This window comes from Perognathus longimembris, chromosome 16, assembly GCF_023159225.1.
Source record: "Perognathus longimembris pacificus isolate PPM17 chromosome 16, ASM2315922v1, whole genome shotgun sequence".
Taxonomy (NCBI): domain Eukaryota; kingdom Metazoa; phylum Chordata; class Mammalia; order Rodentia; family Heteromyidae; genus Perognathus; species Perognathus longimembris.
This window is the reverse complement of record NC_063176.1, coordinates 24,560,742-24,575,784: the sequence shown is the minus strand read 5'-3', so window position 1 is coordinate 24,575,784 and position 15,043 is coordinate 24,560,742. Positions and strand designations below refer to the sequence as shown.

The 15,043-nt window shown below is 47.2% G+C and overlaps 2 protein-coding genes across 2 annotated transcripts; both read left to right on the top strand.

Moving 5' to 3' along the window:
* The first annotated feature begins 4,636 nt into the window (after positions 1–4,636).
* On the top strand, positions 4,637–6,379 carry LOC125364641 (pleiotropic regulator 1-like). The gene has a single exon (XM_048364242.1). It carries the CDS (start codon positions 4,691–4,693, stop codon positions 6,212–6,214), a length of 1,524 nt encoding a protein of 507 aa, XP_048220199.1. The 5' UTR covers positions 4,637–4,690; the 3' UTR covers positions 6,215–6,379.
* A 4,798-nt stretch (positions 6,380–11,177) lies between these two features.
* On the top strand, positions 11,178–12,972 carry LOC125364601 (pleiotropic regulator 1-like). Its single transcript, XM_048364201.1, has one exon. It carries the CDS (start codon positions 11,275–11,277, stop codon positions 12,796–12,798), a length of 1,524 nt encoding a protein of 507 aa, XP_048220158.1. The 5' UTR covers positions 11,178–11,274; the 3' UTR covers positions 12,799–12,972.
* The last annotated feature ends 2,071 nt before the right edge of the window (positions 12,973–15,043 follow it).

The following is a 15,043-nucleotide window of genomic DNA, read 5'->3' as shown; positions in this document are numbered from 1 at the left end:
CGCTTGATTAAAACTGTTGATCATAACCTATCTTCCAGGGAAACATGACCCCCTGAGAACACCTTTTTCTTTTTTCAGGAATAACAATGACGACGTGGACCATTATAACAACAATCCTGTTGGCTCTGCCCTTCACAACTCATGCTGGATTGGGGGCCCTGATAAACAAACAAGAATTGCTTAAAGCCCTTTTTGGTCCCCCATGCGAGTGTCAGGGAGGACAATCTAAGACCATTCCCAAACGATATACTAATGTTGTTGACTGTGGCACTAGCACTGCATACCTTCAGATGGAACCTAGTACCACAGGAGGTTTTAGAAAACAAGAATGGATATGCATTGATAAACCAAAAATTATAGCATCCAATAATGGTATTCCTGGAAAATGTCCCCAGAATTGTAGTTATGTTACCCAAATGCACTCCTCTTGTTATTCCACTTTACAGGAATGCACTGGCACAGATGGCAAAAGATATTTTACTGCCATATTACAAAAAAATAAACTGGAAGTTCAGGAAGGTGATTGGTCCATTTTTCCTCAAGTAGTGGGCAACAATAAATACACTCAAGCCTCCTGCATGGGCACCCCAGGCGCTGATGCCTGTTGGCCCACTAAAGCCCCTATTCATATCTGATGGAGGAGGACCTACAGATATAATTAGAGGAGCTGAAGTATAAAAAAGGCTTGAGGAACTAGAAAGACAAATTTGCCCCAAAATTGATTACCACCCCTTGGCCCTCCCAAGGCCCAAGGAAACAGATCTAGATGTCCATACCTCGGATAACCTAAAGGCCACACTTAACATCCTAAATACTTCCAACCCCTAATTGGCTAATGATTGCTGGTTATGCATATCTTTAGGAATGCCCATGCCCCTTGCTATTCCCTCTGATAACTTAATTAATTTTACATATAACAATCTTACTTGCAGTCCAAGTCTGACTTTTAAAATACAACCTGTTGGTAATTTTTCTATTTGCATATATGGTGATTTCCAAAACAATAGCCTAGATATAGATGTGGGCTTGATCTCATTTGGCAAATGCTTACAAGTAACTAATTATTCCTCTCCCACAAGCCCCCTTTGCCCCCCAAAAGGAAGGATCTTTGTATGTGGAGGAAACTTGGCTTTCTCCATGCTTCCTGCTAACTGGACCGGATTGTGTGTGGTTGCTTTGTTACTTCCAGACATAGACCTTGTTCCAGGTAGTGAACCACTACCCATTCCTAGTTTTGATATGATAGGAGGAAGAAAGAAAAGAGCAGTTCAACTTATACCCCTTTTGGATGCTGCCCTGGGCTCAGGAACTGCAGGCCTGGAAGTAGCTGTCTATTCTTATGCAAAACTGTCTAATCAACTAATAGAGGATGTTCAGGCACTATCCAGCACCATAAACGATCTTCAAGATCAAATTGACTCCCTGGCTGAAGTAGTCCTACAAAACAGGAGGGGACTGGATTTACTTACTGCAGAACAGGGAGGGATTTGCTTAGCTTTACAGGAACGCTGCTGCTTCTATGCCAACAAATCTGAGATCGTTAGAGGCAAGGTCAAAGGCTCCAGGACGACCTGATCAAAAGGAAGCGAAAACTATTTGACAGCCCATCGTGGACCGGACTGAACGGACTCCTTCCCTATCTTCTCCCTTTACTAGGCCCTCTGTTTGGAATTTTAATTGTGGCTGTTGGCCCCTGTATTTTTAATAGAATTATGAGCTTTGTAAAACAGCAAATTGACTCCCTTGCATCTAAACCCCTTCAAATTCACTATCATAGGCTGGATTTGGCCAGCCAAAGACAGGACAACAGCAGTGCGGTCAGTGTGTCCTGCTACCTGTGTGGACAGAACAGAGAGCCTTGCACCTCCAAGGCGGCCAGAAGCTGGACCGGCTAGACACATATGCCATGGGCACCTATGGGAGGGTAGAACCTAGCGGTATCTGCCGGCGAGGGCTATAAACAATTGCCGTTCAGACTCGTGGAAGCATACCCAACTGCATAGAGGTTGGATCCACTGAAAATCCTCTGCCCTCAAAAAGGATCATTAAAGGCTGGGGATGTAGCCTAGTGGCAAGAGTGCCTGCCTCGGATACACGAGGCCCTAGGTTCGATTCCCCAGCACCACATATACAGAAAACGGCCAGAAGCGGCGCTGTGGCTCAAGTGGCAGAGTGCTAGCCTTGAGCGGGAAGAAGCCAGGGACGGTGCTCCGGCCCTGAGTCCAAGGCCCAGGACTGGCCAAAAAAAAAAAAAAAGGATCATTAAAACACTTTAGGGGGATGAGTACCTACTTACTTCCATGGGTTAATGCTCCCATTCCCGACATAACTGTACAAAAACTGTCTTCTAAAGTGCTGGCTATGTTCTGGGCATTCCACCCCCACCAAAGAAATAATTGGCTTTTTAATTATAATAAAAAGGGAGGAGAAACCACAAGACTGGGAGGTGGCCTCTCAAATCCAAGTATTTTTAGTGAACAAGTTATAGCAGCATGCTTCTGATATCTGTTGTCATGTGATAACTTTGTGAGATCCAGACTGTAATAAACCCCAACCCACCACTAGCCCATCCCATTGGGGATGGGGAAAATGCCAGAAATACTTAAAATGAGGGAGTTCAACACCAGATTACTGGAATTCAGCAAATGGTAGGAAATCTCAGGAAGAGCTTGGAAGCTTGGAATGTGTTCTCAACAGTATCCGTTCAACCCGAAATTGGGAATCACTACCTACCACCTCTGCTTTGGTACACCTGCTTGCTTTCACATGCACTGCCATTTGCATGTGGTTTTTTTTCTTGTTGTTGTTGTTGTAGTTTTTGCCAGTACTGGACCTTGGACTCAGGGCCTTGGACTCACTGTCCCTGGCTCCTTTTCACTCAAGGACAGCACCATGCCACTAGACCAACCAAGACACTTCCGTCCATTTTCTAGATGTGTGTTGCTGGGGAATCGAACCTAGGGCTTCATGGATACAGAGCAAGCGCTCTTGCCACTAGTCCATATTCCCAGCCCCTTGCATGTGGTTTTTGCCTTTAAAAACTCAGCCCTGCTGAAGTTCGAGAGTTCTCCAATTGAGTGTTGGTGACTTTATCGTGGGTTCGAGTCCCACCTGGGTAGCCTGTATACACCTACTCCTGTTCAGTTTCAGCTGTGATTTCCTGGAAACTCAAATTGACCAGAAAAGTATGGCCTCAGAAGCAGCAGAGCCCACACAGTACTTTGCTCTAGGGAAGCCTTTCCACTGAGTCTTCAACTGAGTTTCCTCACAACAGAACCAAACAGTCGGTTAATAGGTAAATGCTAGAAGGTGAACAAGGCTGAGAGTGGGTGAGCAGAGCTTCCAACAGTTTCCTGGGAGCCAACATATAAAAACTGATATGAAAGGCAATTGAGATTAAATCCTATTTTTAAAAGAATCCTAGTTTTCCTTCCACTAGAATATCCTAATAGATGCCAGGCAAAACTCTTAGAAGCAATGGGCTACCAGTGAAAATCTCATTAGGTCACTGCTCCTGCTTCCTGAGTTCATTCTGCTTTCAAGCAAGCCAAGATCATCAGCCCAAACGCTCAGATTTAGCTATGAAGGGCTTCTTCCTCCTGGCTCAATCTCACCCCACACCCCACACCCCATCCCCGACCCCCACTGTGCACTGCCAGGAAGCTCAGGACCTCACTGTGGGCGGGACTGCTTCCGGCAGTCGCCTGAATTCAGGAGGGCCAGCCAGGTGCCAGGAAACAAGGCCCCCAAGAATTAGCCTTCTAGAACAAGGGCCATTTGGTGGCACCAAGCAACTTAGTGCTGACGATAAAGAGCAGCGATAACTCCCAGGTAGTTACATGCGGTGGCACCATGATATCATGGCACCCACTGAAGAGGAAACACTTGGGCAATGGGCTATACATTCCTATAATACATAAACAGCCATGTCCAATGGTAATCAAGTTTTGTGGAATACTTGCTAACTATGGAAATAGCACTGATGTGTGTAATAGCCCGAGGGGGGCAGAAGCCCTTCCCCACGTGGGCGTGGTTGCCACGCCTCACTGCAGAAGAAAGAGGAGATCCCGCCCCACCTTTCCTGGGACTGGAACCTCCACCCACTGGACTGCCTGGGTGGAGAGATAAAAAGGTCAGGACTTCCGGAGAAGACGAGAGTGGGAGAAGAGAAGCACAGGAGGAGGAGAAACGAGGTGACCAGCCAAAGGAGCAGGGCAGAGCAGAGACAAGCAGACCAGCTAGAGGAGAGGGGCCAGAGGAGCTGAGAGCTGAACCAGGTGTACTGGAGGAGTAGGCAGAGCCCACCAGAGCCTTTCCCCTGAGGAGAGTCGGGAGCCTACGGAGTGCGAAGGGTCTCAAGCCTGAGGGAGTGTCCGGAGCCTGAGGCCTCGGGAGGAGTTTTATCCCTGAAGCCTGAGCGGGAGTTCAAGACCTGAGGCGTGAGGAGGAGCATAAAGCCTGTGGGGAGGCTTGAGGCTTAAAGCTTGAGGAGAGGTGAGGCCTACAGGAAGGAAACTCGCTCCTCTGAAGGTCTGGAGTTTTGGAGGCCCGGAGAGTGAGGTAGGTGGAAAGTCACATCCAGCGGCCAAGTCAGCGATTCCGAAGGGGGCTGCGCCTCGTAGGTCACTGGTCTCCGCGTCGGTGTTTGGTGTTTCTCCGTGGCTGTCGGGGCGAGCAGCACGGCGGCATCATGGTCGAGGAGGTTCAGAAGCATTCTGTGCACACACTTGTGTTCAGATCATTGAAGAGGACCCATGACATGTTTGTAGCTGATAATGGGAAACCTGTGCCTTTGGATGAAGAGAGTCACAAACAAAAAGTGGCAATCAAACTCCATGATGAGTATGGTCCTGTGTTGCATATGCCTACTTCAAAAGAAAGCCTGAAAGAAGAGGGCGCTCAGAATGCCACAGATTCCTATGCACATAAGCAGTATTCTGCCAATCAAGAACAAGAAGTTGAATATTTGGTGACAGGTACACGTCCTTATCCACCAGGACCTGGGGTTTCTCTGACAGCCGACACTAAGATCCAGACAATGCCAAGTGAGTCCACTGCGCGGTCCTTAGCTGTGGCCTTGCCCTCTTCCCAGACCAGGGTTCATGGAAAGGGCACTGCACCTGGGGCTTCTGACCGTTCACAGACTACGGTGATGAATTCAATGTTTATGGAGTCTGGCAGAGCCAAGAACTCAGCACTGATGTCTACAAAAGCCCCTACGATGCCCAAGCCTCAGTGGCACCCACCATGGAAACTCTACAGGGTTATCAGTGGGCATCTTGGCTGGGTTCGATGCATTGCGGTGGAACCTGGGAATCAGTGGTTTGTTACTGGATCTGCTGACAGAACTATAAAGATCTGGGACTTGGCTAGTGGCAAACTGAAGCTGTCATTGACAGGGCACATTGGCACAGTGCGGGGTGTGATAGTGAGCACGCGCAGCCCTTACCTGTTCTCTTGTGGAGAAGACAAGCAGGTCAAATGCTGGGACCTCGAATATAATAAGGTCGTCCGGCACTACCACGGGCACCTGAGTGCAGTGTATGGCTTGGATTTGCACCCAACAGTTGATGTGCTGGGAACCTGTAGTCGAGATTCAACGGCTCGGATTTGGGATGTGAGAACAAAGGCCAGTGTACACACATTATCTGGTCATACAAATGCAGTGGCCACCGTGAGGTGTCAGGCCTCAGAGCCACAGATTATTACCGGAAGCCATGACACCACAATACGACTGTGGGATCTGGTGGCTGGAAAGTCAAGAGTGACCTTAACAAACCATAAGAAGTCAGTGCGGGCTGTGGTTTTACACCCGCGACATTACACATTTGCATCTGCTTCTCCAGATAACATAAAGCAGTGGAAATTCCCCAATGGAAGTTTCATGCAAAATCTTTCTGGTCATAATGGCATTATTAACACGTTGACAGTAAGTTCCGATGGAGTGCTTGTGTCCGGAGCTGCCAACGGCACCATGCATCTTTGGGATTGGAGATCGGGCTACAATTTCCAGAGAATCCATGCGGCCGTGCAGCCTGGCTCATTGGACAGCGAGTCAGGAATCTTTGCTTGTGCTTTTGACCAGTCAGAAAGTCGGTTACTGACAGCGGAAGCAGATAAAACCATTAAAGTGTACAGAGAGGATGAAACGGCGACAGAAGAAACTCATCCAGTCAACTGGAAACCAGAGATTACCAAGCGAAAGTGTTTTTAGTGTGGCATTGTATAAAGGGTGGTTCCCTTTTCTTTTTTCTTTTTTTTAAACTTTTGACATTGATGAGATTGTCCAGTTGTCCTCTGTGTAGTTATGACTACGAAGCTGAAACTCAACTTGTTAGAATTGTGTCTGGTTTGTGTTGTACAATAAACTCTCCCTTGCCTCCACACCAAAAAAAAATGAAAAGAATAAAGAAATAAAAGAAGGTGGAGGTTCGGAGTTCAGGTTAAGACAGGTCTCAGGTCTGGGTTCTGGGTAACTAACCCAAGACAAGTTAGTCACAGGCAAGCATTAGGAGGTGGAGGGTGGCTCTGGTTCTGGCTTTTAGATTGTAAATAAAAGGCCTTTGTCAATAAAACCCCTTCCCACCTTAAGTTGTGCCTCGATGAAGATTATTCTCGCTCTGAGAGTACAACATTATGCAGCAAAGTTTGAGTGGCCAAGGCACAATGGACTCAAGACAACCACATTTGCCAGAAGGTCTCCAAACTAGCCTTAAGCATGAACAAGTCTCAAAGCTAAAGAGTTTTAGGTTCTAGACTTCAAACAGCTGAGCTACAATGAAAGGCAAAATCCAGTGCTCGTAGGTCTCCATGATCCAGTCAGGGACCCAATAAGGATTAATACTCAAAGTCAGAGTTAGTCTATGCAGATCAAAGCCTATTTGAAGGTAGCCAGCAGTAGGTAGGAGAAAAAGCAGGGTGAGAGGGAGCACATGATGAATTTGGTTCAAAATTTGGTTCATGATAAATTTGGTTAAAAGGAAAAAGGTCATAACAAATTGGACTCAGGTTAGCAAGGGAGATTCAAAGAGAATTTCAGATGCTAGAGGTGTATATAGAAATACCACAGTGAAATCCCTCCCTTTGGATAATGTCTACTGAGTTTTCCAAAGAGTCACCTATTTCCTCTAAAGAATTTAGAACCCAGAGGTTAATGCTTTTAGGTATATTTACAAAGGTTATGGATTTCCTAGCCAGTCCTTCAATGAGAGCAGGAAGGAAGCAAAGTAGCAGAGCCCAACACTTTAGAAGTTTTACCCTTCGAGGAGGGAATCACACACACTCCCCCCCCCCACCCCAGATTCTCAGGTATCTTTTTGTTAACCTTTATTATTATTATTTTTTTTTCATTATCACCGTGATTTACGGAGTGGGTTGTAACCATGAGGTCAGATCTGGCCAGCACCATCATTGGCTGTTGAGGGGTGTCAGATTGATTCCATCTCAGATTAGTTAAAGAGGGTAGAAGCCAACTCCATTTTCACTAAGTTCTCCCCTTCCCTATCCAGGAAAGTTCCCCTTTAATATGATAAGATTGTGTAAACTGCTTGACCCCCTGAGGCCTGGAAGGTTCAAGGAACTTTCAAGGTTAATCCTGTGCCCTCCCATGATTAGGCATGTCCACCTGCATCATGTGAGCCCCGCCCAATCCATGGGCCAGTTCTACCTAGAATGATAGGTTGGTTCAAACCTACTGTGAGACAGATTGTAACTCCATTGGCCACCTGCATGTGACCTGGCTTGCTCTGTAAGTGTTGTAACCTCATTGGCCACCTGGGTGTGGCAGGCTTCACCATGTGGTGTTTGCCTTCATAACCCGACCCTGAACATGGTCCTGGGTACACAGTCCCAGCTCCTTTGTCTGGGCCATGACCCTGGCCAGTCAGTACAGTTTTTACTTCCCCAATAAATCCATCTTTTTACTTGACTGTCTCTGAGTGGTGGACTCTTAGAGAAAGGGGGGATCCGTCCATCCTCGGACCCCATTACATTGTGGTGCCCTCCCTTAGGGGAACCCATTACATTGTGGTCCCCTACCTTGGGGGACCACATTACAGGGTTACAGTGAATTAAGTCAGGCAAAGAGTACATTTCTTTTTGGACAATGTCATCCCTTCCCTCCATCCCCCCAGTTTTGCCCTCCCATCCCTCCCATAAGTTGTATAGTTCATTTTCAGATAGTGTCCATTGTGTACCACTGCTGCAATTGTTCACCATCTGTGCCTCCATTTCTGTGCCTCCTCTTGCCCTCCCAAGGACTTGTAAACAATCATACAGAACACAAAGGAAAGAAAACAAACACAGAACACAGAAGCCTTGTTTCCATTTTCAGGGGAGCATCTTGAACCTAATTTTGCCCTAGGCCAGTACCTCCGCACCCTACCCTTTGCGTGAGCTTAGATTGGATTGGCCCTCCATCCAATTTAGGCTAAAGTGAGTACTACCAAGCAGATCTTCAGGAAAACAGCAAGAGCCCTTGTATGTGTGACTATGGTCAGGGAGGAGACATTTTCCCCCAAAGGCTAGACATCCCCTATAGCAAGAGACTGGCTGTGGAGAGGCAGCCCACATCAGGCCATCTGCAGATGGAGATAGGGACTGAGTGATTTGCACCTGAGTTCACTTACAAGGAGTAAGTATGAACTGGGAAGGAGAGGGGAAATTAATTTCCAAAAGCTGTGAGAAGACAGTGACAGGAAGTCTCCATACTATACTGGCATTCCTCTCACAAGAACCAGTCAATGCAGCAAGCCTGCAACTCCCAAGGAGCAGTAACCACACCTTGCTCAGGAATTCCTTGATCAGGAATATGTTGAAGATACTATAATTCTTCTCCCTAGTAAGGCTGCCTTAGATCACAATTTCAGTGAAGTTTCTCTGGATTCCACTTACACGCATACTGAAATCTGTCTTTAAATAGCTCTGTTGTAATAGTTCTAGCATTCAAATAGCCAACGTAACATCTTCCATATGAGAATAAAAGCCTCTTATCTGGGGTTGTCAAAACAAAGTTCTTGAAACCACAAGACTGGGAGGTGGCTTCTCAAAATCCAAGTATTTTTAGTGAACAAGTTATAGCAGCATGCTTCTGATATCTGTTGTCATGTGGTATCTTTGTGAGATCCAGACTGTAATAACCCCCCACCCCACCACCGGCCCATCCCATTGGGGATGGGGAAAATGCCAGAAATACTTAAAATGAGGGAGATCAACACCAGATTACTGGAATTCAGCAAATGGTAGGAAATCTCAGGAAGAGCTTGGAAGCTTGGAATGTGTTCTCAACAGTATCCGTTCAACCCGAAATTGGGAATCACTACCTACCACCTCTGCTTTGGTACACCTGCTTGCTTTCACATGCACTGCCATTTGCATGTGGTTGTTTTTGTTGTTGTTGTTGTTGTTGTTGTTGTTGTTGTTGTTTTTGCCAGTACTGGGCCTTGGACTCAGGGCCTGAGCACTGTCCCTGGCTCCTTTTTGCTCAAGGCCAGCATCCTGCCACTAGAACCACCGCGCCACTTCCGGCCATTTTCTAGATATGTGGTACTGGGGAATCGAACCTAGGGCTTCATGGATACAGAGCAAGCGCTCTTGCCACTAGTCCATATTCCCAGCCCCTTGCATGTGGTTTTTGCCTTTAAAAACTCAGCCCTGCTGAAGTTCGAGAGTTCTCCAATTGAGTGTTGGTGACTTTATCGTGGGTTCGAGTCCCACCTGGGTAGCCTGTATACACCTACTCCTGTTCAGTTTCAGCTGTGATTTCCTGGAAACTCAAATTGACCAGAAAAGTATGGCCTCAGAAGCAGCAGAGCCCACACAGTACTTTGCTCCAGGGAAGCCTTTCCACTGAGTCTTCAACTGAGTTTCCTCACAACAGAACCAAACAGTCGGTTAATAGGTAAATGCTAGAAGGTGAACAAGGCTGAGAGTGGGTGAGCAGAGCTTCCAACAGTTTCCTGGGAGCCAACATATAAAAACTGATATGAAAGGCAATTGAGATTAAATTCTATTTTTAAAAGAATCCTAGTTTTCCTTCCACTAGAATATCCTAATAGATGCCAGGCAAAACTCTTAGAAGCAATGGGCTACCAGTGAAAATCTCATTAGGTCACTGCTCCTGCTTCCTGAGTTCATTCTGCTTTCAAGCAAGCCAAGATCATCAGTCTGAACGCTCAGATTTAGCTATGAAGGACTTCTTCCTCCTGGCTCAATCTCACCCCACACCCCACACCCCATCCCCGACCCCCACTGTGCACTGCCAGGAAGCTCAGGACCTCACTGTGGGCGGGACTGCTTCCGGCAGTCGCCTGAATTCAGGAGGGCCAGCCAGGTGCCAGGAAACAAGGCCCCCAAGAATTAGCCTTCTAGAACAAGGGCCATTTGGTGGCACCAAGCAACTTAGTGCTGAAGATAAAGAGCAGCGATAACTCCCAGGTAGTTACATGCGGTGGCACCATGATATCATGGCACCCACTGAAGAGGAAACACTTGGGCAATGGGCTATACATTCCTATAATACATAAACAGCCATGTCCAATGGTAATCAAGTTTTGTGGAAATAGCGCTGATGTGTGTAATAGCCCGAGGGGGGCAGAAGCCCTTCCCCACGTGGGCGTGGTTGCCACGCCTCACTGCAGAAGAAAGAGGAGATCCCGCCCCACCTTTCCTGGGACTGGAACCTCCACCCACTGGACTGCCTGGGTGGAGAGATAAAAAGGTCAGGACTTCCGGAGAAGACGAGAGTGGGAGAAGAGAAGCACAGGAGGAGGAGAAACGAGGTGACCAGCCAAAGGAGCAGGGCAGAGCAGAGACAAGCAGACCAGCTAGAGGAGAGGGGCCAGAGGAGCTGAGAGCTGAACCAGGTCTACTGGAGGAGTAGGCAGAGCCCACCAGAGCCTTTCCCCTGAGGAGAGTCGGGAGCCTACGGTGTGCGAAGGGTCTCAAGCCTGAGGGAGTGTCCGGAGCCTGAGGCCTCAGGAGGAGTTTTATCCCTGAAGCCTGAGCGGGAGTTCAAGACCTGAGGCGTGAGGAGGAGCATAAAGCCTGTGGGGAGGCTTGAGGCTTAAAGCTTGAGGAGAGGTGAGGCCTACAGGAAGGAAGCTCGCTCCTCTGGAGGTCTGGCGTTTTGGAGGCCCGGAGAGTGAGGTAGGTGGAAAGTCATATCCAGCGGCCAAGTCAGCGATTCCGAAGGGGGCTGCGCCTCGTAGGTCACTGTCTCCGCGTCGGTGTTTGGTGTTTCTCCGTGGCTGTCGGGGCGAGCAGCACGGCGGCATCATGGTCGAGGAGGTTCAGAAGCATTCTGTGCACACACTTGTGTTCAGATCATTGAAGAGGACCCATGACATGTTTGTAGCTGATAATGGGAAACCTGTGCCTTTGGATGAAGAGAGTCACAAACAAAAAATGGCAATCAAACTCCATGATGAGTATGGTCCTGTGTTGCATATGCCTACTTCAAAAGAAAGCCTGAAAGAAGAGGGCGCTCAGAATGCCACAGATTCCTATGCACATAAGCAGTATTCTGCCAATCAAGAACAAGAAGTTGAATATTTGGTGACAGGTACACGTCCTTCTCCACCAGGACCTGGGGTTTCTCTGACAGCCGACACTAAGATCCAGACAATGCCAAGTGAGTCCACTGCGCGGTCCTTAGCTGTGGCCTTGCCCTCTTCCCAGACCAGGGTTCATGGAAAGGGCACTGCACCTGGGGCTTCTGACCGTTCACAGACTACGGTGATGAATTCAATGTTTATGGAGTCTGGCAGAGCCAAGAACTCAGCACTGATGTCTACAAAAGCCCCTACGATGCCCAAGCCTCAGTGGCACCCACCATGGAAACTCTACAGGGTTATCAGTGGGCATCTTGGCTGGGTTCGATGCATTGCGGTGGAACCTGGGAATCAGTGGTTTGTTACTGGATCTGCTGACAGAACTATAAAGATCTGGGACTTGGCTAGTGGCAAACTGAAGCTGTCATTGACAGGGCACATCGGCACAGTGCGGGGTGTGATAGTGAGCACGCGCAGCCCTTACCTGTTCTCTTGTGGAGAAGACAAGCAGGTCAAATGCTGGGACCTCGAATATAATAAGGTCGTCCGGCACTACCACGGGCACCTGAGTGCAGTGTATGGCTTGGATTTGCACCCAACAATTGATGTGCTGGGAACCTGTAGTCGAGATTCAACGGCTCGGATTTGGGATGTGAGAACAAAGGCCAGTGTACACACATTATCTGGTCATACAAATGCAGTGGCCACCGTGAGGTGTCAGGCCTCAGAGCCCCAGATTATTACCGGAAGCCATGACACCACAATACGACTGTGGGATCTGGTGGCTGGAAAGTCAAGAGTGACCTTAACAAACCATAAGAAGTCAGTGCGGGCTGTGGTTTTACACCCACGACATTACACATTTGCATCTGGTTCTCCAGATAACATAAAGCAGTGGAAATTCCCCAATGGAAGTTTCATGCAAAATCTTTCTGGTCATAATGGCATTATTAACACATTGACAGTAAGTTCCGATGGAGTGCTTGTGTCCGGAGCTGACAACGGCACCATGCATCTTTGGGATTGGAGATCGGGCTACAATTTCCAGAGAATCCATGCGGCCGTGCAGCCTGGCTCATTGGACAGCGAGTCAGGAATCTTTGCTTGTGCTTTTGACCAGTCAGAAAGTCGGTTACTGACAGCGGAAGCAGATAAAACCATTAAAGTGTACAGAGAGGATGAAACGGCGACAGAAGAAACTCATCCAGTCAACTGGAAACCAGAGATTACCAAGCGAAAGTGTTTTTAGTGTGGCATTGTATATAGGGTGGTTCCCTTTCTTTTTTTTTTTTTTTTAAACGTTTGACATTGATGAGATTGTCCAGTTGTCCTCTGTGTAGTTATGACTACGAAGCTGAAACTCAACTTGTTAGAATTGTGTCTGGTTTGTGTTGTACAATAAACTCTCCCTTGCCTCCACACAAAAAAAAAAAATGAAAAGAATAAAGAAATAAAAGAAGGTGGAGGTTCGGAGTTCAGGTTAAGACAGGTCTCAGGTCTGGGTTCTGGGTAACTAACCCAAGACAAGTTAGTCACAGGCAAGCATTAGGAGGTGGAGGGTGGCTCTGGTTCTGGGTTTTAGATTGTAAATAAAAGGCCTTTGTCAATAAAACCCCTTCCCACCTTAAGTTGTGCCTCGATGAAGATTATTCTCGCTCTGAGAGTACAACATTATGCAGCAAAGTTTGAGTGGCCAAGGCACAATGGACTCAAGACAACCACATTTGCCAGAAGGTCTCCAAACTAGCCTTAAGCATGAACAAGTCTCAAAGCTAAAGAGTTTTAGGTTCTAGACTTCAAACAGCTGAGCTACAATGAAAGGCAAAATCCAGTGCTAGTAGGTCTCCATGATCCAGTCAGGGACCCAATAAGGATTAATACTCAAAGTCAGAGTTAGTCTATGCAGATCAAAGCCTATTTGAAGGTAGCCAGCAGTAGGTAGGAGAAAAAGCAGGGTGAGAGGGAGCACATGATGAATTTGGTTCAAAATTTGGTTCATGATAAATTTGGTTAAAAGGAAAAAGGTCATAACAAATTGTACTCAGGTTAGCAAGGGAGATTCAAAGAGAATTTCAGATGCTAGAGGTGTATATAGAAATACCACAGTGAAATCCCTCCCTTTGGATAATGTATACTGAGTTTTCCAAAGAGTCACCTATTTCCTCTAAAGAATTTAGAACCCAGAGGTTAATGCTTTTAGGTATATTTACAAAGGTTATGGATTTCCTAGCCAGTCCTTCAATGAGAGCAGGAAGGAAGCAAAGTAGCAGAGCCCAACACTTTAGAAGTTTTACCCTTCGAGGAGGGAATCACACACACTCCCCCCCCCCACCCCAGATTCTCAGGTATCTTTTTGTTAACCTTTATTATTATTATTTTTTTTCATTATCACCGTGATTTACGGAGTGGGTTGTAACCATGAGGTCAGATCTGGCCAGCACCATCATTGGCTGTTGAGGGGTGTCAGATTGATTCCATCTCAGATTAGTTAAAGAGGGTAGAAGCCAACTCCATTTTCACTAAGTTCTCCCCTTCCCTATCCAGGAAAGTTCCCCTTTAATATGATAAGATTGTGTAAACTGCTTGACCCCCTGAGGCCTGGAAGGTTCAAGGAACTTTCAAGGTTAATCCTGTGCCCTCCCATGATTAGGCATGTCCACCTGCATCATGTGAGCCCCGCCCAATCCATGGGCCAGTTCTACCTAGAATGATAGGTTGGTTCAAACATACTGTGAGACAGATTGTAACTCCATTGGCCACCTGCATGTGACCTGGCTTGCTCTGTAAGTGTTGTAACCTCATTGGCCACCTGGGTGTGGCAGGCTTCACCATGTGGTGTTTGCCTTCATAACCCGACCCTGAACATGGTCCTGGCTACACAGTCCCAGCTCCTTTGTCTGGGCCATGACCCTGGCCAGTCAGTACAGTTTTTACTTCCCCAATAAATCCATCTTTTTACTTGACTGTCTCTGAGTGGTGGACTCTTAGAGAAAGGGGGGATCCGTCCATCCTCGGACCCCATTACATTGTGGTGCCCTCCCTTAGGGGAACCCATTACATTGTGGTCCCCTACCTTGGGGGACCACATTACAGGGTTACAGTGAATTAAGTCAGGCAAAGAGTACATTTCTTTTTGGACAATGTCATCCCTTCCCTCCATCCCCCCAGTTTTGCCCTCCCATCCCTCCCATAAGTTGTATAGTTCATTTTCAGATAGTGTCCATTGTGTACCACTGCTGCAATTGTTCACCATCTGTGCCTCCATTTCTGTGCCTCCTCTTGCCCTCCCAAGGACTTGTAAACAATCATACAGAACACAAAGGAAAGAAAACAAACACAGAACACAGAAGCCTTGTTTCCATTTTCAGGGGAGCATCTTGAACCTAATTTTGCCCTAGGCCAGTACCTCCGCACCCTACCCTTTGCGTGAGCTTAGATTGGATTGGCCCTCCATCCAATTTAGGCTAAAGTGAGTACTACCAAGCAGATCTTCA

Excerpts from the sequence above, each read along its gene's own strand:
- LOC125364641 (XM_048364242.1), top strand. The coding sequence starts at position 4,691 with ATGGTCGAGGAGGTTCAGAAGCATTCTGTGCACACACTTGTGTTCAGA.
- LOC125364601 (XM_048364201.1), top strand. The coding sequence starts at position 11,275 with ATGGTCGAGGAGGTTCAGAAGCATTCTGTGCACACACTTGTGTTCAGA.